The sequence below is a fragment of the Cydia amplana genome, chromosome 24 (assembly GCF_948474715.1).
Source record: "Cydia amplana chromosome 24, ilCydAmpl1.1, whole genome shotgun sequence".
Lineage (NCBI taxonomy): Eukaryota > Metazoa > Arthropoda > Insecta > Lepidoptera > Tortricidae > Cydia > Cydia amplana.
Window position 1 is genome coordinate 77130 of NC_086092.1, and position 27471 is coordinate 104600.

The 27471-nt window shown below is 41.6% G+C and overlaps 1 protein-coding gene across 1 annotated transcript; it reads right to left on the reverse strand.

The window, feature by feature from the left end:
• LOC134658977 (atlastin-like) lies at window positions 1–24453 on the reverse strand. Its single transcript, XM_063514583.1, has 9 exons — window positions 24324–24453; window positions 23626–23843; window positions 19840–19986; window positions 19514–19669; window positions 19300–19434; window positions 3396–3537; window positions 2124–2509; window positions 1797–2033; window positions 1–9 (listed from the first exon to the last, which is right to left on the reverse strand). Exons 1-9 carry the CDS (start codon window positions 24451–24453, stop codon window positions 1–3), a joined length of 1560 nt encoding a protein of 519 aa, XP_063370653.1.
• Window positions 24454–27471: the final 3018 nt, after the last annotated feature.

The window sequence follows — 27471 nt, forward strand, 5'->3', positions numbered from 1 at the left end:
TTATTGTTGCTGGGGACATCAATATTAATACTATCTCCAAAAATTGCTCAGATGCAGAAAATAGTTATTTGTGTTTACTTGCAGAACTGGGTCTTAAACCAACCGTTAATAAACCTACGCGCGGAGCATCTTGCCTGGACCATATCCATGTGTCTTGCCATAAGCTTGAAAGCCGGTATGTTAATAAAATCAACCATAACGCTCTAGCTGACGAACTAAAAACAGTCGACTGGAGTATTGTTACACGAGCTGGCACAGTTGATGAGTCTGCGAAAGCTTTCAGTAGTTTGCTGTCAGATGCGGTGAAAAAACATACTGTCGTCGCTCCAGTTAGTCGATCGAAACTAACACTAAAACCCTGGATGACACCCGGGCTTATTCGTTGTTCGAAACATCGAGATCACTTACATTCCAAATGCCGACAAAACCCAAATGACGAAAATTTAAAGAAGATTTACACTCGTTATAGAAACTTTCATATTGGTCTCTTACGAAAGCTAAAATCCGACTATGAGTCGAAGGAATTACAAGACAACAAGAACAACACACGGAAACTATGGAAAACAATAAGGAACATAACACACACCAAGAAAAATAAACAAAAACCTTTAGAACTCACCAAAATTGAGAACAATGTCACGGATTCACTGAACCGCTGTAACGACTATTTTTCAACTGTCGGAAAGACTCTAGCCAATAACATTCTAAGCACCCTTAACAAAACACAGGATGAGCTGGCACGTGACGTCTCTGTAGGTACAACTCCCGCAAATTCACTATTCTTGCAACCTACCGATGACGCCGAGATAGAAGCAATCTTGCTTAATCTTAACTCGGATAGTGCCCCGGGACTCGATGGAATCACAAACCATCTACTGAAGTCAATCAAAGATTCTATCCTACACCCTCTCACACACATATACAACATGAGCATGGCCGAAGGAACTTTTCCTAGCGACTGGAAAGTCGCAGCAGTCACACCGATACACAAGGCAGGGGACAAGTCCAACCCAGCGAATTACAGGCCAATCTCTTTGCTTGGAGCTTTTTCTAAGATACTGGAGAAAATAATCTCCATCTCTCCGGACTCCAGACTCGGACCCGTACTCGGACTCGGATCCGGACTCGGATCCGGACCCGAACCCGGACCTTGACCCGGAAAACTACTATGATACCTAAACTAAATAAACCACTATGATTACCATAAAATGTATAAGTACATATTACCAAATAAAGTATAAGCGCCGAAGTGGGTTATAGTTAGAAAAGTCGGTTTTTTTCTATTAAAGATTATGTTTGATTTGTTCATGCAGGCTATGCAAATAATAATCTCTTAACGACACGGTAAATAGTATAAATTCAATATATCCGATATAATCCGTTTTAATAAGTAGTTTTATTTCATGAGTAACTATCGCGGTAACCGAAGATAATATTAAACGTACAAGCTAAAAACCGGCCTAGAGCATGGTCTGTCTGTGAGCGAAAAATGTGTATCTAAAAACAGGTAAACAATCTCTGTAAAATGTAACGATGCGTGCGGTACACTGCCACGAGCTATGACTCGAGCTTGGCCAAATTTTTTGGATCTAATTTGATTGGCCTATTTACACAATACTCCGTTTTTTGCTATCTCACCTGTTCTGGTGTAGGATTAAAATGTATGTGTGTATGTTACTCGTAAGCTAAATTGGACATTCCGTAGCGTAAGTAATGACGAACTATAGGTTCATGTGACGAACAACCAATTTATCTAGGATCCTAAATAGCTCAACAATCACCGAGCGTGACCGTACCTGGATAAGTTGAGCTCGCTCGGGCTCCTCGGGGCCGGCGACCCTCTCGTCAAAGCGCGCAGCGGCGGCGGCGCGCGCGGCCGCCTCATCCTCACGCAGGTTGCGCTCCGTCGCGCACAGCGCGGGCGAACGCAGCGCAGCCGTCAGCTCCTCCCACCGCTCTCTGGCCGAGGCCACTCCTAACGCTATCTTCTTCTCGTTTTCGTCAATATATTGAGCCACTTGTTCATCGAGCTCCTGAAACAATAGTCGCCAGAAGCCATAGGTAAATTTTAATAAAATATTAGAAACCCATTATCAAACGTAAACTCAATTACGAGTCCCGACCTTTTCGAGGTTCGCGAATCCTTTCTCGTCACCGGAGCGGGCGGCGAGCGGCTCGGTGGAGACGGCGGCGGCGCGGCGGGCGGCGGCCAGGCTCTCGCGCAGCTCGGCGCGGGGGCGCGCCGGCGTGGCGCGGGCGGGCGCGTGCGCTCGCAGCTGCGCGCGCGCCGCCGCCGCCGCCGCCAGCCAGCGCGCCGCAACTATAGCGCGCCCGATGCTCATCGGCGAGGGCACGTGGTGGCGAAACGTGTCGAGGTACGCGCGCAGGTGCAGCGCCAGGTCGCGCGCGCGCAGCACGCGCCCGCCCACAGCCTTCACGCGCAGCCGCGACGGCGCCAGAAGCAGCGGTACGAACTCGAGCAGCGACGCCTTAAATTCCTCCGTCATGTCTGTGAGTATATTACTTGAGCTGAACGTTTGTGACGTTATAAATGAAAAGGGACCTTATTGTCGATGGCGCTTACGCCATAATTTACGATGCTCCGATATAAATACGCGGCCACGCGACACAGTGTGGCGTAAGCGCCATCAACAATAAGATCCCTTTTCATAGATAATGCCCCATTTACTTATGTATTTACATTTATTTGCACAAAAAGTGGTTGAAGCTCGATGTAATAGCTTGACAATATTTAGTACCGGCCAGACGTCATGTTTCTCGGAAAATCCTAACACCGCGAACTAGAATTTTCAAGACATGGTACCTACAGCGAAAATTATCTTTGGTAACAAACAGAAAACACAAATCTTTTTAAACTAACACTAAGTTTCTCTTGGCAGAAAACAAAGTTTGCCAACAGGTCGTTTGATAATATTGCCTTTGTAACGTAAACTAACTACTCGAGTGATTCCACCCAGAATTCCAGAGTTCCAGACCTGGGTGCTTATCAGTGCAGTATCAACACCACACTACCTACACTGGCTCGGGCGTTTGATGGGCCCACTTATAACGGTGGTAAAACTAAGTCAGATATTCACGCGACCATCGGAGCCAGAAATCTTGAACCATTTTCTGTGTTAACTGCCATCTTCTTAAACTACCTACATTGGTAAGTCATCGACATCTAGCAGGCAATTTGACAACTAAAACTAAGAAATGCATACAGAGGTTGGACAAAAAGAAAAACTTCGTACGAAACTTCTGTACGAGTCAACCTTTGAGCAAAACAGAGAAAAGATTATAGGTGGTGCATTTCGATACCAAATTCAAAAATTCTAATTTGATTGATGTTAATGTTCGGTTATTGAAGATAAAATCTGTGTATTTCTAGGAGCTACCGGCGAGCTGGCCGGAGAAGGCGGGATCAGTAGCGGCGCGCAGCCCGGGGTACGGCAGCAAGCAGCACTCCACGCGCTCGAAGCTGCTCGACAGCCGCTCGCGCACCTCGCGCAGCTCGAGCGGCTGCTCTGTCTGCATCTGCAATACCGACAGCTTGTATGCATAACTGACCGAGCCGAATGTTCAGTTATAAACACCATGTCTTACGGCGTATCGTCAACTTGTCATCGTCACTCATAATAAGGTCAAGGCCGCATTCAAGTTTTATATATGTATACCTGGCTATACAATAGTAAGTACAATAGTATCCGAGAGGCAGCTCGCGACGTACGGCAAATGTAAGTACATCATCTACTTACCTTGCAATTACAATGAAGTGTTCAATGTGGAGTGAAGGAAAGATTCACAGATTTCGTGCCTCACACGACTATCGAGCACATTGGAAATGAATCTACGGAATTCGGAAAAATATTGTCGCTGAGCGACGAGAAAGTCAGGATATGGAAAAGGTTACAAAATAAAACTAGTTACAACGTTGAATGATAATTATTTTATTCTTAAACTAGCTGTTGCCCGCGACTTCGTATGCGTGGAACATTGACATAGATATGTAGGGACTGGCTTTATGGGCAATAATAATGAGGCATGACAGGGGCCAGGGGCAGGGGGGCGAATTTTGAATTTCGATCGCTCGATTTCGTCACTCGAAAATCGGTGGAAAACGGCGAAATGCTGATTTTTGAAATACGAGTGATAGAAATTGGGAATCTATTGGTATTGAGCACTCGTTTTCAATTCTATTAGTAGAATTTACAGGCCTAGTAGTGGAGATATTACTGAACGAAATACACGAAATCGAGCGGTCGAATTTCAAAAATCGGTCCCCAGTACAGCGGTGTGAAATTGCTACAACGCGACTGGTTGATGAGTTCGCATCACGCGCGCGATTGGTTGACGAGTTCGCATTACGCGCGCTATTGGTCGCAACTAGTCGCGTTAGACTGCACGATTGGCTGGAATTCGTGGGTAGCACCGCTGAACTAGTACGATGTTTAGTGCCCCATTAGCCCGTCCTTAGATATTGTATGTCAATGTCGTGGAATCTTTATAACATTTTACATCTTTATAATTTTCATATCTGTTGAAATTACTTGTCTTTTTTTTGCAAGTTGTACAAAGTTTTAAAGTCAAGTGGATTTTGATGTTGGTTGCTGATAATTCCGGGGTAGATGGCCATAAGGGGGAGATATTGCCCATCCAAATATTTCATGGTTCTGATGGCTAGATGTCGCTAGTTCTTGTTTAGTACGCTTCACGTTTCACGTCATGCTTGGGAGCAAAGATATGGCCAACATTTTGGGGGAAAAACTTGTAAAAGTACGTAAAATCCTTGTTGATTGTTTTGACTAGTGCAAATATTTCTTAGAGGATTCACATTTTACATGGTGGTTATTCTAGGGTTTTATTTATTCTAATGGTGTTATTTGCTTTTGGTGCAAAGTATACGGTTGTAGTATTGTTCTAACCTAAATAAGAATGAAGCTCGAGTCTCAACTTATTTTAATTTTAGGCGTGGTCTTCTCTCCCGGACAAAAAGGAGAGATGGCCAGTTCAAGTTGGGGTATTATGTATGGCCATATGGCCGTGAAGGCACACAGTGATGAAGAGGTATCTATCACGAATTAGGTATTCCAAAGGTTATCAGATATCAGTGACAACGTCCCCTATGCGTGATAACGATTAAAAAAGTAAAATGGAGTTCATTTAGAAAGATAATTATTGCAGGTGTGGGAAAAAATATCACGTGCCTTTTCTCCTCCATTATTGCGTTGAGTGCGATGTTTTCTGGTATTAGGTGGCCTAAACAGGGTCTTGAGAAGAAAAGGGACTTGGGGAATAAAAATTAAAAATAAATTATATTATACTCAAATGAAGAGTTTTGTTATGGCCATCTCTCCTGTAATGGTATGATCATCACTCCCGGATACCTCGGGAGAGATGGCCAATTGTAATTTTTTTTTTAACATTTTTTCAAGCTGTTCGCAATAGAAATATTTTTTTGTTTCTTTCATTTTTGAAAGTCAATTAATCAAAGTTTATGAAGAAGTAAATATTTATATAATTACATGTAAACTTATTTTTATTATCGAGTCCTAAAAAAACTATGGCCAACTACCCCGGAATTACCCTTTTTTTTTTTTTTTTTTTTTTAAGAGGGGAAATGCTTTACGCATACCACCCGTCGCGGGGACGGGCCGGGAATGTTATGGTGGGACTCCCTGTTGTGGGCTAATGAGACCCCAGGTTTACCCACTAAAACCCCTCTGTTGCCGCCTCGCTGCTATAAGGCGAGGTCCCAGGAACGCCGAAGTACTCTTCCGCAACCTCGCCAGCGGCCGTCCGGACTCGGACCCGACCCTTGGGGAAATCACCCCTTCACCTCATTGGGCGCGTTGGCTACACATCGCGCCCGCCCACGCAGGGACCTTTCTGTAGGCGACAGACGTCCCCGGGCCTGCCGCCCACAAGTGCCCTTATGGGGGTAACCGGCGGTCGTATGCCAACCGCCGCCGCCCCACGCGCTTGCGGCGCATTGGCTGAGAGGCCGGATCTTCCTCCCTGCCACGCTCCGCTGCCTCCTTCTGCACCATCACGTCCTCGCAGAAGGAGGCCACCGCCTTCCATCTACTCTCCCCACCAAGCATGGATTTTACCACTGCTGGCAAGGAAAGGTCTCTCCCCACTACGGCCACGAGAGCGGCCCTCTGATCCGCCCAGGCTGGGCAAATGGCCAGCGTGTGTAGCGCCGTGTCTTCGGCATCGCCGCAGTCGTGACATTGCATCGTTGGTTCCCGTCCTGCCCTCCTACACAGGTATCTCCCGAAAACTTTCATCCCCTTTTAACCCCTTTAATTTTCTTGTACTTACCTATACCTATAATAAAATACCGTTTCATAAAGTTACACATTCCTAGCTTAAAATAAAAGTTGAACGTCATACAAACTTTCACCCCCTTTTTAACCCTCTTAGGCGTTGAATTTCTCAAAATCGCGTCAATATTAGGGTGGTTCACGTTTGTATGGAAAATAATTCAAACTTTACCTACACGAAGCGGCACCCCCTTCAAGTTTTGTAATCTTATATCATGCCTTTCTAAGAAGTTTAAAAATATTTGTAGTGGATTCAAATTTTCAACCCCTTTTTATCTCTTTTAGGGGATGATTTTTTAAAAACGCTGAAATTACTTTTCTTTTATTCTAATAATATGCTCTTATTCAAAAATGCAAGACCCACACTCACAAAAATATTTAATCTCCATACAAACTTTCAACCCCTTTACACCACCTTAGGGGATGAATTTTCCAAAACTCTGAAATTAGTTTTCTTGTTTTTTAATATAATACCTTTTTACAGCGTTTCAAATTCCTAGCTTAAAATAAAACCTGGACCCTATACAACCCCTCATCCCCTTTAAAACCCCCTTAGGGGTTGAATTTTTCATCTCTTGTACACTTTATAAATGCAACCTAGTGTGATAATTTCAACTTTCTAGCATTTGTAGTTTCGGCTCTGCGTTGATGAGTCAGTCTGTCAGTTAGTCAGGACACGTGCATTAATTTATATATATGTCGTAGGCAAACTGTAAGAATCCGCCGTTTACAAACCAGGGCCGGATTAAGCATGTCGGGGCCCCTAGGCAGTGCAATGCTCGGGGCCCCCGTACAGTTAATTCTGCATACATAAGTTCAGTTGTAAGCAAGTTGCAAGTAAGTTTGCGATTTAATTTCAACCTTCACGTGTCGGTTGAGCCGATCCGAACATGGCGAATGTTTTTTTCGCTCTTGCGTGGACTTAAAGGTTTTTTATATTAGTTTTTGCCGATTCCTCCTTGCGTCCAGTGTGGGGAGAGCTCTTTTTTCTCAATAAGTAGTTAAATATTTTGTGAGGCTGAACAGCGATTGTCCGACCATATGAGCCACATTATTAAAATTAACCTAATAATAAAGATTTTACATGTGTTTAAATGATTATTTAATAACCAGTCAAACTAGCATGTAAGTACAGGGTAAACCGGAAAAGCAATAAAAATCGCGAGCGCAGCGAGCGCGAAATTTTTTGTGAAAAAATTGTGAAAGCGTGTTAAAAAGGCCTAAAAATCCGAAGTTACCCAGTGAGGTGAGCTTTCATGCGAGGTCAAAGCCGTGCTTCAGGATAAACTCAGCTAGATCACAGACGACAACCAATGTCCATTGTATTAATAAGCGAGACCGCAGGCCGAGCTTGGCGCAGCGAGGCCAAAGGCTAAGCTGAAGAAGAGATTTGGTAGGCGAACCAAAAATTGAGGTAAAAAGTGAGGCTGAAGGTCGAGCTCAGCAATCTCCACATACTTAACAAGCCCGATGCGTACTTAACCAGCGAGGTGAGCTTTCATGCGAGGCAAAAGGCTAAGCTTCTGAAATCAATGAATCAAAGCAGCGCTCGTCTGATACGAATCAATCGTCAAATGTTACTCAACAATAATATATGTGTCACACAAGAGTTACTCGGAGGGCCGAAGTTTCATTAAGGAGGTTTTAGGCCCTCGGGAGCCTGAAATTCGAGCTCGATTTACAGACTTTAAAAGCTATAAAATAACATAGTGTACATAATCATTTGATGATTGTGTGTCTGTGAGTAGGTAACATAAAAAAATATTTATGAATTTTGGCCATATGCCAAACTTGGCAAACACATTTTTTTTGGCGCGCGCGGGGCCGCCGGGGCCCCCTAACCGAGGCGGGGCCCCCTAGCCGAGGCGGGGCCCATAGGCAGTTGCCTACTCTGCCTTAGGGTTAATCCGGCCCTGACCACCATCCTCACGCGCGTTTTAACCGTGATCTCACTGCTTTGAATCACAGTGGGTCTACGGGTAATTTACTTTTACCAGTTTGGTCCCACCGCACTAAGTGTTTCTTTTCCAAAAAAATTTCCTTCTAACTTAACTAGACGGAGCCCCGCAACCTATTTCTGGGCGGTTTGCCCTTCGGGCATCTGAAGCTACCTAACGAACCTAACCTACCTACGTACGCTTTTTACCCCAAAGTGTAATGTTTTCACGGACGTCACACTAAATCAATAGGTAGAGGTAGTTAGGTTCGTTAGTAGCTGCAGATGCCCGAAGGGCAAACTGCCCAGAAATTGGAGCCCCGCGAAGTGGGGCTACGTCTAGTTAATTTTTGAAGGAAAAGTTTTTAAAAATTATCATTTTTAGTGTGGTGGGCTCATCGTAAATATAAATTACCCGTAGACCCACTGGCGAGCACTTTTTAGAACGGTGAAACAACGGGTAAAAAAATACCCGTGACCCACTGTAGGTCAAAGCAGTTGGACCACGGTTAAAACGCGCGTGAGGATGGTGGTGTGGTAGAAAAGTTAATATAAATCTATAAAACAGCAAAACATGGTCACCCTCAGACAAACATCACGTTTGACGTTGCGACAACAACAACAACAATTTGCCTTCGGCGAAACGTTTTTAAAATGACGACGCCGTTTGTAAACGGCGGATTCTTACAAAATGCCTGTGACATATAGATTAACACACTGACAATCCAACCTCTAGACTGAGCTTAGGCCAATTCTTTCATGTAACCGATGCTGCCAAAAATACGGGGGTGCGGGGGGACGAGGTGAGCGAATCCCGTGCCGTGATTGGTCCGTTCAAAGACACGACTCGAAGATGGAGTAACGCTACCGTATGTGTGGCAGAGGGGGTAGCGCGACTATGCTATGTCTAGAGGTTGGATTGTCTGTGGATTAACATAACTAAGTATCCTCGACATAACGCCTGATGTAAACAAACAAATTGCAAATTTCATGTGCAAAATGTCGTTCTGACTTTTTTTTAAAAGGTTAGGCCATGGTATAATAATATACTCCGCCTGGTACTCTCTTCCGAGATTCGCGAATGACCTAACTGTCACTTGCCTACGTCATCATGCTGTTTACAGGTTCTCAAACTTTAAAATGTGGGAGAATTTTAACCAACGGTGAAAATTATTTTAACGGCATTAATTTTAAGTTATTCATGTAGAAACATAGTAAAATAAAACAAATCTATACTGCCCTTTTCACTCCTACTCTTACAGTTCCTAATATAACAGCCAACCATTTTCGTAACAAAACATTAATTACCAAGCTTACTACATGAATAGTTTGGAAAACACTGCGACTGCTGACATTGAGCGAGAAGGAAAAACAATTAACACGCGTTCGACAAGGATGACAGTCAAGGACAAAATGGCGGATTGTCAAATGTGACAGCGCTATCCTGTTTAGTTTAGTTTATTTATCTCAATATACAATTTTCATACAGGTAAAATATACATTCATTTCAGCTTGTACTACTTGTCGTATGATGATCGTTTTTTTTTTTTTTAGAATATAATAAGAATAGAACTGAATATCAACATATAAAGTAAAATAAAATTAGTACATACAAATCAAAACAAAGCAAATAGAATTAAATTAAAAACGTCAAAATGTCACTATAGTAAAAAATTTAAAAAATAAAACAATGTCAATAGAAAAATTAAATCAATTTCAGTACTAGAAAGTACAAATCATACAAACTTATGTCAATAAAAATTATTAAAATAAATACTAAGTCTAAAAAAATAACATAATAATAACAATCTAGTACTGTATAGTACGCATCAGTGTCAACTAACTAATATATAACTAATTATGTTCAATATTTATTTAATTATTTGTATATATTCTTTTACGGAGTAAAGTTCCTTTTCCAACAAAAGGCTCTTCAGTCTGCGTCTAAACGTTTCCTCATTAGTCTCCTTTTTCAGGTCGACAGGTAGGTGTTCATAGTATGTCGGCCCTATGACTCGTGCGTTTTTTGCTTGCAGTACTGTGCGACGCGGCACTGTCCGGAGTTTACCCGTACTACGTAGGCACTTACCTATCACTTCCACTCGCTTATACTGTCCTAGGTTTCTTCGTGTGTACATAATTACCTCGAAAAGATACTGAGAGTAGTGTGTCATTATTTGGTGTTCAGAAAACAAGGTTTTGCATGACTGTCTCTGATTAAGACCGAGCATTGTCCGCAACGCCCGTTTTTGCATACGAAACACTCTCTCAGCATCAGTTGAGTTGCCCCACAGAATCACACCATAAGTCATAAGCGAGTGGAAATGTGAGAAGTATGCTTGCCTCAGCGCATCACGTGAAATCAACGGCTTTAGTTTACGTAGTGCGAACACTGCACTACCAAGCCTGTCGCACAACGAGTCTACATGGTGTTTCCAATTTAAAGTAGGGTCTAGCGTGAAACCTAGGAACCTACACTTGTCAGTCATCGGTATTGGACACTGAATGTTCACGCCCGAGACGCACCTGCCAGAGAACAGCATTACGTTTGATTTGTTCATGTTGAGTATCAGACCGTTTGTCGAAAACCACGTTTGCAGCTGGCCGCATATTATATTGATTTTTTGGTTTAATTCATCATACGTGCGTGATTTAACTACTACTGTCGTATCGTCAGCAAACAAAGTGATTTCTCCTTCCTTTATGGTGGATGGTAGGTCGTTTATAAATGCAAGGAAAAGGGTGTTTCCTAATGCTGATCCCTGCGGAATCCCAACTGTCACGCTGCCTCTCCCCGACCGCATTCTTCTTCCACCGGTCATTACCTCTACCGTCTGGGTTCGGTCTTCTAGGAAAGATTTTAGAAGCTCATATCCCCTTCCCCGCAGTCCATAGCATGCCAACTTTTTCATTAAAAGATCATGGTTGATCACATCGAAAGCTTTCGACAAGTCACAAAATATGCCGGCTACTTTGTACTTGTCGTCGATTGCCGATGATATGTTATCAATCATACTAAAGGCTGCTGTGGTGGTGGACATGCCTTTACGATAGGCGAACTGTCTGTCAGTCAGTAAGTCTGTTTCAAGGTGGTTTATTAAACACTGCGATATAATTGACTCGATAATTTTGGAGATACTGGGTACTATCGATATAGGTCTGTAGTTATCGACCGATGTTTTTTCGCCCTTGTTTTTATATACGGGGCAAACTCTTGTGCATTTAAGCGTATCGGGATAAACACCGGTCGAAAACATTTCGTTTATCAAAGTTACCAGCATCTTCGAAAGTGTCGGCCAGATGGACATAATTATGTTGACGGATATGTCATATATGTCAAGAGTGCTTCGACATTTCATGAGGGACTTTAGGATACGGTCAAGATCGGCTGGGGTAACTCTAGGTAACTCGACTGTGGGCACATCTCTGGTCCGAAGGCATTCAGTTAGATATTGCATCGCTAGTGGCTCATGTATCCCAATATTTAATTTAGTGCTCACACTCAGGAAATGGGTGTTTAGCAGTTTAGGTATTCAGGTAGATCATTCTTGCTTACTGGTTTTGTGTTATTATTCAAAACTATATCTCTTCTACCCTGTGATGCCGATGTTTCCTCTGAAATAATATTCCATATTTCTTTGGGTGGATTTCGGCTTTCTCTCAGTCGTTTTTCCGTATAGTCTTGTCTGGCTAATAAAACTTTTCGTTTTATCAAGTTTGAGTAATATTGAATACTGGTTGATATTCTACTGTCTTCAGGGTATTGTTGCCTAAAATGGGAAAGGTCATTAAAGTTTGCCATATAATTCAATATCTCGTCGGTCATCCATGGAACATTTTGCTTTTTCGTTAGTCGGAATTTTCTAATAGGGAAATGAATGTCGATATAATATGTCAAAGTATGTATTAATTTACTAAATTTATTATTAATGTCTAGGTTATTATTATATATAGAATTCCAATTATAATTTTCAATGTCGCAATGAAACAAATAAATAGACTCATCCTTAATAAGTCTCCGTTCAACAAAATGGTTTGAGTCTCGGTGCGAATGTTCCACTGATAACGCAAACAACTGCGCGTTATGGTCGCTTATAGGTGTGTGTAGCGGTGTGGCGGTGACGTCACTGCCCCGAGGTACTATACCGCAGTCGATTGAAGTTGCACTCTCCGCACACACACGGGTCGGAAACTCGACTATGTTCGCGCAGCTGTAACAACCTAAAATGTCATTTAGTTTCCTTTTCAAATGGTTGTCGGTTATGAAGTCGACATTTAAATCGCCGACTATAATGAACCCTTTGTTTTCTGTAGTCACCTTACTCAGTAATAAGTCTAGTTTATTTAAAAATATATCAAATTCGCCTTTACCTGTCCGATATGTTGCAATTATAATCAAATTTAAACTAATAATTTCAATCGATGTCAATTCAAAATGATATTGAACGGAACAACTCTGCAGGTCGTTGCGCTTTTTATAGCGAATACCGTCCCGTATGTACAATGTGTCCCTGTGTTGCCAGTAGGGCATGCAGTACCGGTACCGGTACCAGAAATTTCATTTCCCGGTTCTGGGTATAGCCGGAACCGGGATTCCCGGTTCTTCCCGGTTCTCTAGGCATCTTATGATTATTTTTAAGAAAATGTTTGTGTTAGCGTAAATGACTTATTTTCATATCAATAATTGCATAAATATTCATAAAGGACATATATTATAAAAAAATAACACTTTATTAGCGTTCCAACCTATTTTACGAAATTAACCGGCACACTTTGCCTCCGCCTGGGCTTTAAGGTGTACGAGCCACAGGGCCGTAGTTAGGGTTTGCAATCCGGATCCGAAATTAATGAAATTATCCGGATCTGGATCCGGATCCGCGGATATTCCCATACATTTCGGATCCATCGCGCAAACCCTAGCCGTAGTTGATGCACTCAGCACTATGACGGCACAGATACATACATAAGGGTCAGAAGGAAAAAAATCAACCCGAGAACGGAATATTTTCATATAAAACCAACTTCCCAGAAGAAGAATATTTGAATATAATATCCTAAAACTAAACTGCTAAAAGATAACTACTATTGAAATGGGAATAAATACGCATACTGATGAGAACCGGGAAGTACCGGTACCGGGTCTTCAGCACCGGTTCTTTCGACCCTATAAAATTCCCGGGAATTCCCGGGAATTTGAGAATCGGGAATGCCCGGGAGCATGCCCTAGTTGCCAGTAGTGTAAACAGAATTACCCGAACGTCTGAAATTTATTTCGTGAATCGGAAGATATTGCTAACGAATAATTAAAAATGACGTGTTATCGTAAAATTTAAGATAAAATACATATAAATGAAAATTATAAAATTATAAAGAAATATTTTAACTTATTAACCATAGATATAATGTACCCATGTAACATGTTATGTTGAAATAAAGTGGCAATGTTATTGTGACGTAGGCAAGTGACACTCTGGGAAGAGAAGACCATGTTTTATTAGACCATGGGTTAGGCTACAGGGCAAACCCTCAACCCGATCGTCTTTGTTTTAGGCTCAAATTGTAGCTGACTAAATTGTCCAGAGGAGTTTATCTCAAATTTTTGATATCATTTTTCGTTTCCAAAATATCGAGCGCGAAAATCAAAAATTCGGTAAAAAACAACGGGTTGTACTCAGGGAGTGCCGGCAGAAGTGAAAACTCAATGACTAGTGCAAAATTCACTATGTATAATTGAGGTTAACGCCATCTAGCGTTATTTCGTCGCATTACTTGAAACCCCTAAGCACATCACTGTTAGTACTCGAGTTATATTAATACCAGTTAGAGCGAAACTCACTAGATGGCATTTAAATCAATAAAGAAAAACTCAATGACATTAAATGTAACAGTTATTCGATCTGGCCGCGTAGCCAACATGCCAATCGCTTACGCTCCGTAGCGATCGAAACGCAACTGTCACTGTCGCACTAATATGAAAGAGTGATAGAGAGACACAAAGCGTTTCGTTGTCGAAGCGATAGCGATTGTAACCTTGGCTAGGCCAGCAGGTCACGTGTCCGTCTTACGGTCACGTGTCCGTCTTACGGTCACGTCATCTCTCGTGAGTTTAACATTTTTTCCCCACCTCAAAAAGTGCACACAGCGCCGCTAACATCCGACAGATTCGACAGATTGAAAATTCGTAAGACGCACACGTGACCTGGGGGCCGATTTTTGAAATTCGACCGCTCGATTTCGTGTATTTCGTTTAGTAATATCTCCACTAATAGGCATGTAAATTCTACTAATAGAATTGAAAACGAGTGGTTAATACCACTAGATTCCCAATTTCTATCGCTCGGATCGTATTTCAAAAATCAGCATTTCGCCGTTTTCCACCGATTTTCGAGTGACGAAATCGAGCGATCGAAATTCAAAAATCGGCCCCTGATCGAAAAACTGTTACAATGTCATTGAGTTTTCACTTCTGCCGGCACTCCCGGAGTGCAACCCGTTGTTTTTTTTTTTTACTATTTCGGCCATAACTTATTTCGTTTTTGACTTTCTCGAATAATTCTTTTTGCAGCTCTCATAAATACGCGTCACTTGAGCCTTTTTGTAGTTTTTGATATCCAGCAGCGCCATCTATAGTGTTTGTTTAAATAAGGAACTGTGATGTTCCAAATATGTTTTTGATATGAATTGCTGTCATGTCATACTGTCACATAATAAATAGTCTTCGGTTAACATGCACGTATTTTAATTATAGGTCATGGGCGTTTAAAATTGATAAATACGGGGGGTTAGTCCAGTATTAGATTGCTAGTTTATAGTGTATCGTGTGTGATATATTGTGAGTGCGATCTGTGACAGAGATCCGAAGATGTCGTCACCAAACTATGTGACGAATGTGCCCAAGTTACGTGGTCGAGAAAACTATTGTGAATGGGTTTTCGCTGCAGAGAATTTTCTTATCCTAGAGGGCACGCAAAAGTTTATTGCGCGTAAGCCAGAAGCTACGGGTACAGAAGTTGCAGATGACGAAAAAGCCCGTGCGAAATTGATTTTGACTATCAACCCTTCCTTGTATGTCCATGTAAAAGGCGTCAAAACTACGTTTGAATTGTGGACTAAACTCAAAAGCTTATTTGATGACTCCGGTTTCGCCAGAAAAATTACGTTGTTACGAAATTTAATTTCCATAAGACTCGAAAATTCGACTTCGATGACAGAATACGTAACGAAAATGGTGGAAAATGGTCAAAAATTAAGTGGTACGGGTTTTGCAATTAGTGATGAATGGATTGGCTCGCTATTATTAGCAGGTTTGCCTGAGAAATATTCCCCGATGATCATGGCAATAGAGCATTCCGGCATTTCTATCACGACAGACGCCATCAAAACGAAACTTTTAGACATGGAAGAGAAAAATTCAAATTTGACAAGGAATGGGAACGAGACTGAGAGTGCGTTCGCGAGTACGTCAAGTTACCAACATAACAAGAAGAATAAAACAAAGATTGTCTGTGGTAAACAGGATGGCGGCGAAATGACAAAAGTCAGAAATGTCAGTGTCAAATGCTTCAGGTGCAAGGAGCCGGGGCATTATCGAAATCAGTGCCCAAATAACGAAAAAAATAGTACACGTAAACAGTCTAATGCATTCAGTGCCGTGTTTTTAAGTGCCGACTTTAAGAAAAACGATTATTACATTGACAGCGGCGCTAGTACTCATTTTACGGCGAATGAAAGTTGGGTTATGAATGCATCGTACGAGCCGGCTACTCGCGAGATAGTTGCAGCAAATAAGGCATGTATGCCAGTGTTGTGCTCCGGAAACGTACAGATTGCGACTGTGACTCCCGACAGTGAATTCGACATAACTGTTGAAGATGTTTTATGTGTACCGAGTTTAACTACGAACCTGTTATCGGTAAGCCAACTGATAAAGAAAGGTAACAAAGTAGACTTCACTAAAAAAGGTTGTAAGATTTACAATAGAAGTGGACAGCTTGTTGCTACGGCTGCTTTGACAAACGGCGTTTACAAATTAAATATGCCAGAAAATACGACCAACGTTGCTATGGCAGTGTCTGCCGAGACTTGGCATCGTCGTCTCGCCCATGTTAATAGCTCATACATGGCGAAAATGAAGGATGCAGTTGAAGGTTTCAGTATTGGCGACAAGATTGACATCAGTAAATGCAAGGTATGTTGTGAAGGAAAACAATGCAGACTGCCATTTCCTAATAATTGCCATAGAAGTGATGATTTACTGAATGTTATTCACATGGATATAGCTGGTCCAATGGAAGTGACATCTCTTGGAGGATCACGATATTATTTGCTATTTGTGGATGACTATAGTCGTATGGCATTTATATATTTTTTGAAAGAGAAAAGTCAAGCTCTGGATAATTTCAAAGAATTTAAAGCCAAAGTTGAAAATGAACTTGACAAAAAGATCAGGATTATAAGGAGTGATAATGGTCTTAAATTTTGCAGCAAGAAGTTCAGCGAGTTCCTGAAGGTAAATGGAATACTGCACCAAAGGACAAACCCTTATACGCCTGAACAAAATGGGTTGTGCGAGCGCCAGAATCGCGTGGTGTGTGAGAAAGCTAGATGCTTATTATTTGATGCTGAGCTTCCCACAGAATTCTGGGCAGAAGCATGTAGTTGTGCAGTTTACCTACGGAACAGGACAATCGCTTCGGGATTGTACAACAAAACTCCTTTTGAAATGTGGACAGGGACCAAGCCAGATCTGAGTCACCTAAGAATCTTCGGCAGTACTGTCATGGTCCACATTCCCAAAGAGAAAAGGTTAAAGTGGCAGAAAAAGTCTAAGGAAGCTATCCTAATGGGTTACCCAGAAGGGGTCAAAGGATATCGACTTTTTGATCCTGAAAAAAGAACTTTTTTCACAGCGAGGGATGTTAAGGTTTTTGAAAAACCAGAGGAGTATTGCGAAATTGAAGTTCAACCACAAATAATACAGAAAGCTGAAGTTGGGTGTCAAAGTTCAGTGGGGGATGACAATCCAGACATTTCTAGAACTTTGACCGACTCATTTAGTGAGTATGAAGATCCAGATACCACAACTGACACTGACAGTGTTTCAGCTCCAGATAATGTTCCTACTCCTGAGAGGATCGGACCAGTCCTGAGAACAGCAGAACAAAGAAAAGCGCCTGAAAGGTATGGCATTTCAAATCTATGTTCAGATGCTAGCAGGATGGATGATGCTAGTGGTCTTTCACTATCAGAGGCTTTGCGCGGACCAGAGAAAGAGCAATGGAGACAAGCTATGGCAGAAGAGTTGAAAAGTTTTGAAGACAACCAGGCCTGGGAGCTTGTCAGCGTTCCAAAAGACTCTAGCGTCGTAAAGTGCAAGTGGGTACTTAAGAAGAAGTACGATAGTGAGGGCAATGTGCGATTCCGAGCCAGGTTAGTAGCCAAGGGCTATACTCAGAAGTACGGAGTGGACTATGAGGAAACCTTCGCGCCAGTGGTAAGGCATACAACTCTCAGACTTTTATTTGCTTTATCTGTGAAATTGAATTTAGATATTTCTCATTTAGACGTGACTACTGCTTTCCTGAACGGCTATCTTGAGGAGGATATTTATATGGAGAAGCCAGAAGGCTTTCCTTCATCTGAAGGTAAAGGGCAGGTGCTTAAGTTGAAGCGAGCCATATATGGTCTCAAACAATCCTCAAGGGCGTGGTACAGGAGGGTAGATGATTGCTTAACCGAGTATGGTTATACTAGGTCTAAACTTGAACCTTGCTTATATGTGAAAAATGATAATGGTTTGACTGTAGTAGCTCTATATGTCGACGATTTCTTTGTGTTTTTTAATAATGAAGAGGAAACCAAAAGTTTGAAACAGGTACTGTCTTCACATTTTAAATTGAAAGATCTTGGTCAGGTCAAACAGTGTATGAATGTGTGTGTTGATAAAGAAAATAATGTAATAACTTTAGATCAGGAGGATTATGTTGACAAGTTGTTGCATAAGTTCAATATGACAGACTGTAACGCTGTTCAAACTCCTATGGAGGAAAGATTGAACTTAGATAAAGGTGAGACCTGTGATACTGAATTACCTTATCAACAACTCATTGGTAGTCTCATGTACCTAGCGGTTTTGACGAGGCCTGACATTGCTTTTAGCGTAGGGTATCTGAGCCAGTTTAATAACTGTCATGGTAGAGAACACTGGGCTCATGCCAAACGTGTTTTGCGTTATCTCAAGAAAACAAAACACTATTGCCTCAGGTATAGTAGTGAGTCTGATTCAAAGCTTACCGGGTTTGTTGACGCTGACTGGGGCAGTAATGTTCTTGATAGGAGGTCCTATTCAGGGTTTTGTTTCACATTGTCTGGCAGTGTAGTTTCATGGTGCAGTAAGAAGCAGAATAGCGTGTCCTTGAGCAGTTGTGAATCGGAATATATTAGTATTTCTGAATGTATTAAAGAAGCTATGTACTTAAGGTTATTGTACCATGAAATTACAAGTAAGATGTCATTAATTACAATTTATAATGACAACCAAAGTGCGCTGAAGTTATTGGCCAACCCTGTGTTTCACAATAGGTCGAAGCACGTTGACATACGTTACCATTTTAGTAGGGATATAATTGCTAAAGGTGTGGTAGAAGCAAAATACTTAGCGACAGCTGAGATGCCAGCTGACTTATTAACAAAGAGTCTAGGGTTTGTCAAGCACTTTAGATTTCTTGAGAAGTTAGGACTTGTGCCTAAGTAGTAGGTATGTTTAGTTCTTTTTAAAGCTGTTTCTTTAATGCTGATGATGCTGATGGCTATGCTTAGATATAGTGGGGGTGTAGTTTTTGATATCCAGCCGCGCCATCTATAGTGATTGTTTAAATAAGGAACTGTGATGTTCCAAATATGTTTTTGATATGAATTGCTGTCATGTCATACTGTCACACAATAAATAGTCTTCGGTTAACATGCACGTATTTTAATTATACTTTTTCTGAATGAAAAGATATTTCCAATGTTATAACTGTTATAAGTGCGCACCTGCAGCTTGTGTCGCAGATAGTCGGCGCCGCCGGCCGCGCCGTAGGGGAAGTCGCCGGGCGCGCTCCAGTCGCGCACGAGCAGCTGCAGCGTCTGCAGCGCGCCGCCGCCCGCCGCCGCGTGATCTGTGAACAGCTGCCACACATACACATTAAAACTCATTCATCTCATGTGTAACAATATTATATTGAACAGCTTTCGCATGTGAACAAACCTGAAGATGTTGAAGGTCACTCTCGTTGATCCTCTGCGAGAGGTTGTACACCTGAACGGAAGACAGTAGTGTAGAGAGCGCAAAAATTAACGAGCAGTCACGCATCGAGCTCGCGTCGTCGAAGCTGCCCTGTGTGTCCATGAGCAGCACCACCACCTGCCAGAGAGGGGAGAAAGCCGTTTATTGAAAAGCTGTCGGCTGAAATAGTGACAATGTTGGTGAAAATTACCGAAGTGTTTTATCGCTTTGATACTTTTTGAACAGCTCTTCTCTGCTCATCGTTTTCATCGCGGGATATGATTGAAGAGTGGAAGTGAACAAGAGACCTTCTGTCCGTCGGGCAGCGTGACGCGGAAGGGCTGGGACCAGACTACGAGCCCCGAGGTGTCGCGCTGGCACCCGGCGCGCCAGCTGAAGCCGCGCAGGGGCTCCCCCGGCGCGCCCAGCCACGACCCGTCCGCGCGCGCGCTCTCCTGCAACACGCCAATCAATCATACATACTTACTTATATGATTCCATTAGGCATGGTACCTACATTAAGCTAGGCTAGGTGCTAGTCCCGGAATTTCGGCAAGTCGTGCTACAACCAATGATAAACCTATTTTTACACGACTGCCCAAACAAAAAGAGTGTATTATTGTTTTCAGCGTTCATGTTTGTATGTATATATATAGTTATTAGCAGGGATGTTGCGGACGCCGATTTTTTTACATCCGCGGATGCGGATGCGGATTTTTAAAGGCTCACATCCGCGGATGCGGATGTCAAGATAGGTACATAAAAAATGTCAAATATTACATTTTAGTCATTTTTATTTCAAAAAACCGGCCAAGTGCGAGTCGGACTTCCCACTCACGCTTGACTGCTAATTTCTAATGGGTTTTTTTGGCTAATGACTAAATTACCTAGCAGTCTAGCACTTACGCCGACGCTAAGACGTTCCTGTACCAAACTGTTCCACATCCGCATCCGCATTGAATCCGCATCGATTTTATGCGGATGCGGTTACGGATGCGGATGTTGAAAATAATGCGGAAGTTCCGCGGTTGCGGATGCGGATGCGGATATTCGCAACATCCCTGGTTATTAGCGTTTAAGGTAAACGTACTGTTGCTCGACGCGGTCCTGGAAAATATGATTTACCGACTTATACCGAGGAATTTACTGACTGTTTGAGTTCTATTAGTGCCATTATAGACGATAGTGACGTCGAATCAGTATTAATTCTCGGAGACTTCAATACACACCCTGAGCTCGTAAACTTTGGCACAGACCAGGACTGGGTACCTTAATATGTAATTAGACATAGAATTAGAAATCTTCTGGAGCATTTACTTTTGTGAGTGAGGCGCACTGCTGCAGACGATGGCTTTGTATCGTTACGAAAGCCGCATTACCGTGTGTCACTGATGTCCATGTAAAGTATGATGTCCTCTGGTCTGACCATTTTCGCTCATGGTTAAGTGCAACTTGAATTTAGTAACTAAGAAAATTGTTAGTAGTAAAATGTATTGTAATTGTATTGTTGTTTAAAACCAAAATATTATTTATCTAATCTGCGCTAATCCGCGAAAAGCTAACGTGCTAGTCAATCAGTGCCAAATCAACGGCCGTTATACTTACTTGCGTATTTTTTACATGCAATTAATGTTCGCACCCTCTCACCGCAAAAATAATTACGCAAATAAATATAACAAACCACCACCAAAAGAACAATACTCGGCACGTGTTTCGCCTCTCTACGAGGCATCCTCAGGAGATGTTGACGGTCTGACGCCCGGCAACTGCCGTTCCGTTCCGATTCTATGATAGTTCATTTAGGGCTTACCACGAATTACTTTTAAATACTAATCATTTTGACCACAATTTCGACTGACTGATAGGGTATTTAATTTTAGCAAACGAACTACGTAATAGGTGCAATCTGGCGAACTTTGGCGCAGCGACAACAGGATACTGAAGGTAATCGCTGACAGACCAGATAGTTCCATCCTGTGCACTTGGGTCCAAATTATTAATTGATAAGTTATCGCCATATTTTAATATTTTTTTCTCCAATATGCTCGGAAATGTTCACTTTATTGTAGCAAAAATAGAACGGGGAGTTCTTCCTTATTGTCAAACTCAAATTTAAAAAAATCAGACTATCGCTGTCCTGTTCTAGCGGACGGGAAGTAAAAAAACAATACAGTAATAACTTATTACTGTAGTGTTTTTTACTTTTTAAAAATAAAAAACACAAACAGCCAATTATTGTAGCCGCCGGCCGCGTCTACAGGACCCTATCAGGTATCATTTCAAGCTATAGGATAGAGTGAGATAGTATGATAAACGATCTTACATGTCTCGTTCTTACAAGACCGTCGTGCTCGTGTATGATCGTGCGAATACTGCTTAATAAAATCAAAGATTATTTTTATATTTTTTTAAGGATCTCTTCCGTGTTCATATAGCTTATATTGCACAATTATTATTTTGTATTGCACTATTATATTAATTGAACGAAAATTGAATGGTACTGAATGGCACAATAAGTTTGTGCCTTTAACTATTTAAAAATAATTAAAGACGGATATTGTTTTTGACATTTTTGATGTGAAGGTTCGATTCGAGCACAGACTTGTCATTTCCGCGCTCGCGCTTGACAGACAGCTGAAGTGTGCGAAAGGGAAGCCATCACGTATATGAACATCCCATGAGTGCGAAAGAGTCAGACTACCAATGAGAAAACGTGACCACTTTTGAGTTTGATGACGGCCGCAGACGGCCAAGAGCGTATCACGGTCATTTTCAAATTGAAAAATATACGCGAATTAGGACGAAAAGTATTAAATATAGTAATTCAGTGAAGATGGTGTCTTGTAGTGTGCCGGATTTCAGTGTCACAGGGCCAAATAATCCAAGCAAATACTCATTTCAGAGGATTTATGATATTCCGAGCGAAATTTTCATAACGATATAGTGTAAGAAGCCGGTTTATACAGTTCATTATAAGTTTTTCTTCCTTTGTGTGCTAATATTTTATCATATTAGTCTATAATTTAAAATATTTTGTGTAAAAACATAACCTGTTACTTTACGCTAGGGCTTGACAAAATGTTCATATGACAGTATCGATAACTTGTCGGTATATTAATAGCTATGTAATTATTTCTTCAGAAGACATCATTAAACTATTAGCTTTTATAACCGACTTCAAATAATAACGATTGTTATACCTTTTTGAAGGTGCTCATGTTTAGCGGTAAATTTAAACTTCACTTTCCAACACAGTAAGAGTTACATTAAGATAAGTCTGTAACGATTTCGATAGCACACGCAGTGCAAGTGTTATTTATACGTCATAATGTCGTAGAATACTAACGTTTAAAATAACACATTTGAAAAAGTAGTCGATAAAGCAATAAAACATCGACAGATTATTAATATGTTGTAACATGACATCACTATTTTTGATCTCACATAGACAATTTACGCACACACTTGCATTTCATTTTTGGTCGCACTTTTGAAGATTGACAGTTGTTCTAGTCATATTAATTCTATGGATTCGAGTGATGCTTGATGCTTAAATATTTATTGTTTTACTTTATTTTCTCGCATGTTTGGAGAAAAGCACTAATATGCCTCGGCAGGAATAGCAATTCGTGCATTCGTCTTCTTTGTCGGACTCCGCTTCGCGTCGTCCGACAAAATCGAAACTCATCGACGAATTGCCCTTTCCCGGCCTCTGCAATAATGTACTATATTTTAGGACATTTGTTTATTTCTATTTGTACTTATGACATGAAATCATTATTTATATGAATAACAATGTTGTGACATCCTTCAATTCTATTCTAGTCAATTTTATTTTACTTAATTATTATATATTCATGATGTCAATTAATTTTAATTTTATTATAGATCTTGATCTCATTGTCAAAATGTTGTGTTATGTTAATGATTAATTTTATTGTACTTACTAACATGTCTGTAATGTATTATTAACAATATTGTATGGAATTTTTAATGTTCCGAAATAAAGATATATATTTTTTTATATATATAACATAATACACGGTGTTAGAGACCTGTCCTTCAAGGTGTCTCTACGCCAGCTCATCGCTCACCTCGGCGTACAGATAGCGCAGCATGAAGTTGAGCAGGAAGGACTTGCCGCCGCGGAAGGCGCCGGCGACGCTGACGAGCGCGACGGGGCGTGAGGCCACGCCGGGCCGCAGCAGCAGCTCCGCCAGCGCCGCCTCGTCCGGCTCGAACTGCGCGCCGTCGGCGTCGCGCCCGCCCGCGCGCACCACCCTCACCCCGCGCCCGAGTTCCACGCTCAACTCTGCAACACCTTCATCTGTACTACACGCTTACGGCTCGGCCACGACATTGAGCGACTTGCGACGGCGGCAGCGATAACCATAGGTTGGAGCGAGACACAGCGATCGGACCTTTCGTTCCCACCTACGGTTGTCGCTGCTGCCGTCGCAAGTCGCGTAATGTCGTGGCTGAGCCGTTACACGCTAATTAAAACGCCACAAACACTACTGCAGATACATATGAAAATATAAATTCTCACGTCCTTCTATAGCTGGTCAACCAAATCTTGTCAGTAAAAAAAGGCGCGAAATTCAAATTTTCTATGGGACGATATCCTTTCGCGCCTACATTTTTCAAATTTGCCGCCTTTTTCTACTGACAAGATTTGGTTGACCCAGTATATCTATGAGTGTTCAACATTTCCTAGCTCTATAGTGTATTTTTTTCCGTTCAACTGGCGAGGCGATCTGCGCAAGTGTTCACTAAAAGTAAAAGCTCTTACGGCAGTCGTCAGCTTCGCCGTCGCTGTCCATCATGCTGGAGTCGCTCTCGTACGCGCTCGCCGCATCCTCGCACATTCCCTCCTCGAGCCCGTTACCGGCGGAGTCATCTCCTGGACTGGTGTTGTTCATTGTTGTATTGTCACTGGCTTCTAATTCTTCACATTGTAATTCACCTGCAACTAAAGGATAACAGAATTGAAGCGGCGTCTGGTTTGACTGCGCCAATTTTCCATTCAGCCATGGCCAATTTATTAAAATTGACGTTGCAACAATTATCCGTCTGGGATGCAGTGGCCATTGATGATGATCATGACTTACCATTGTTCTACAATATATTTTTTTACCTATACCAGCCTATTTTGTTTCGAATATCTTCCATGTACAGACTTTCGACCCTCTCAGCTTTATTATATGTAAATAGGTAACCTGCAATAATATATTACATAACGAAGGCCGCAAAAATATCTGACACGATCTTATTTGTATAGCCATAAGAGCGTGTCACATAATATTTTTGCGGCCTTCGAAAAGTAACATAATATAAGTTTTATGTTGAGAAATGAGCTTAATTCCGTGCAATAGGCATACGGCTAGTTACAATGCGAAAACTAAAAGTTTTCTTTTTCATACAAATTGTATGGGAAAAGTTTTCTTCGATTTGTGACTTTTATAGCTGTTAATTTTATTTTGGTCCCATACAATACAAGCTTTTGATCCTGGATAGGAATGGGATCGATTGCCATAAAAATAAAGTTTTCCAAAAATGACCTTTTTCTCGCATCCTGTATGTTTTTTCCAAAACCTGTAGACGCCAATATCTTCATTAATTTGAAATTGAGGGAAGGTCTTCTAAGACCATTTTCGCGCAGCAGCACGGGATCTGGTAGCTGCTCTCACTTAAGCCAATAAGAAAATCCAGCCTGTATATATCGGAGCCGGTAGCTCTACGAAGGCATCGGGGGACCAGGCATCGGCTCCATGGTGGGCGGAAACAGTGGGCATATCTCGCACCCAAGTCCAATACAATGTTAATGGTGACATTCCATTTCTAACTGCAGCTGCAATACTGTCAATTTTACTATGGAAATTGACAATGACAGCGACGCGTTCAGTACCGTAGTGCAGCTGCGGTTAGAAATGGAATGTTACCATAATGCAATAAACTCACTGACACTAGTAACTACGTATACGACAGTATACGAGTAGGTACCGAATGTCACTAAATCACAATGAAAATTAAGTTCCAAATCACAAAGAAATCACGCCAAGTTAAATCAAAGCTTACACCACCAAGTTATCAAGAAACGGAAACGAATCCGTGTGTCAAGTGGTACAAAGTAATAGGTACTTAAAGCACACATGAAATCGCACGGCGCGGTTACGTGCCCGCTCGGCATTCAAAGCTATAACAAGCTCAAAACAAAGAACTAATAATCATAATCATAATCATTTAATATCAAATTTCATTTAAATACCGTAAAATGGGGTGAGTCGGTGCAAAACTGACATTCAAACCTCGATAACATTTTATTTTTACATATGAAAACTGAATGGTGTACCTATATAATAAGTGTTCCGGACGTTTGTATTTTAGTTTTTATTTTATTTTGGGTAGTTCCATTTCATAACTTTGACGATAAAGAGGAAAACCCACCTCACCCCGTAGTGCCGCGTATTTCGGGTGAGACGGGTTTTCATACAAAGGTGATTTTGGAAGATTGTTGGATCGATTTCTTTTTTATGCGTATTACTATAGCTCCATTTTAAATTGGAATACATTATTTTTGTAGCAGTAGCTTTAAAATCCCTTCTCACCCCCCTCTCAAACCTTCTCTCCCCATTCATAACCCACCTCTCCCCGCGAAACCTACTCACCCCATTTTACGGTACCAGACCAACGGCTACGTTCGGCAGTGTTTACAATAACCGCCCCGCTTCAAGGAACAACGACGTAGAGTACGTGACAATCACGCCTAATGCTGTTAATGCGTGTAAACATTTGACCAGGAATGCGGGCCACCTTCGCAGGCCCCAGCCGGGCTAGCACATGATTGGGTCGGATAGTCCCTGCCTCCCTCCCTCTCTCCCTCCGTCCCTCTTTTATTAACACAGAAAAAGACGGGTAGTTTATCTCGCCGTGAGATGCTGTCGTGTCGCGCCAATCATGTGCTAGGGGTGCAGCCACTATAAGCTTACAGGTGCCTGGCGCTGATATATATATAATAATTTACTGCCAAATATAAACTCATATATTATATAATAAGACGACCCGCCCCGGCTTCACACGGGTTATCAAATTATACATAAACCTTCCTCTTGAATCACTCTAATATATCTATTATAAAAAACCGCATCAAAATCCGTTGCGTAGTTTTAAAGATCTAAGCGTACATAGAGACAGACAGACAGAAGGAAGCGACTTTGTTTTATACTATGTAGTGAAGTGGTATAAAACTAAAATTAACTACAATTAAAATAATAATTTAAACTAAAAATTTAAAATGCCTAAGATATCCAAATTTTGAGCCCTTGGTAGGGTGCCCATCACGCAGGCAGAGTTCCCGCGCTGAATTGCTATGGCCAATCTTTGAGCAGAAAGCTTGTAGAGTTGGAAGCTTGGATCTACAAGATATCTGATAACTTTTTGACAGTGCAAGCGTTATGGTTTCGTCTTGGCAACATTTTACATGAAAATAAAAAAGAATAAAAAAAGAAAAAAGAAAAAAAAAGAAAACCAAAACAAAATAACTTAATATAATTTCTTTTTGGAAAAAAGGGAACCGCCTTCAAAAAACCAACCCACTGAAAAGCACAAAATAATTTTTATATGGCACCCCTATACGTGTTCAGTCCCTATCCCGTCGTAAAGCAAATTTCTGCCAAAAAGTAATTAATACCTAATAATAAGAAAATTAATAGTGTCCGACCGAAGGTTCGGTTTCGGTTTCGGCCAGTTTCGGCCAAAATATTATGTTTCGGCCGTATTTTCGGTTTCGGCCAAAAAACGGCCGAACCTTTCGGCCAAAAAACGGCCGAACCTTTCGGCCGGGCCGAAACATACGCAATGGTACTTCGTTCTATGAAACTAAACTATGTGACAAAGACCAAAAGTTGTGGAACAAGTAGGACAACAATATTAATACATAT

Bases quoted from the DNA above. Each gene is read 5' to 3' on its own strand.
- LOC134658977 (XM_063514583.1), bottom strand. From the start codon at position 24,453: ATGAACAACACCAGTCCAGGAGATGACTCCGCCGGTAACGGGCTCGAG. The intron at 19,987-23,625 runs GTGAGCGATGAG...GGCGTGTTGCAG, and splicing joins TGCGCTATCTGTACGCCGAG to GAGAGCGCGCGCGCGGACGG. The intron at 19,670-19,839 runs GTCTCTTGTTCA...CCTCTCTGGCAG, and splicing joins CGCTGCCCGACGGACAGAAG to GTGGTGGTGCTGCTCATGGA.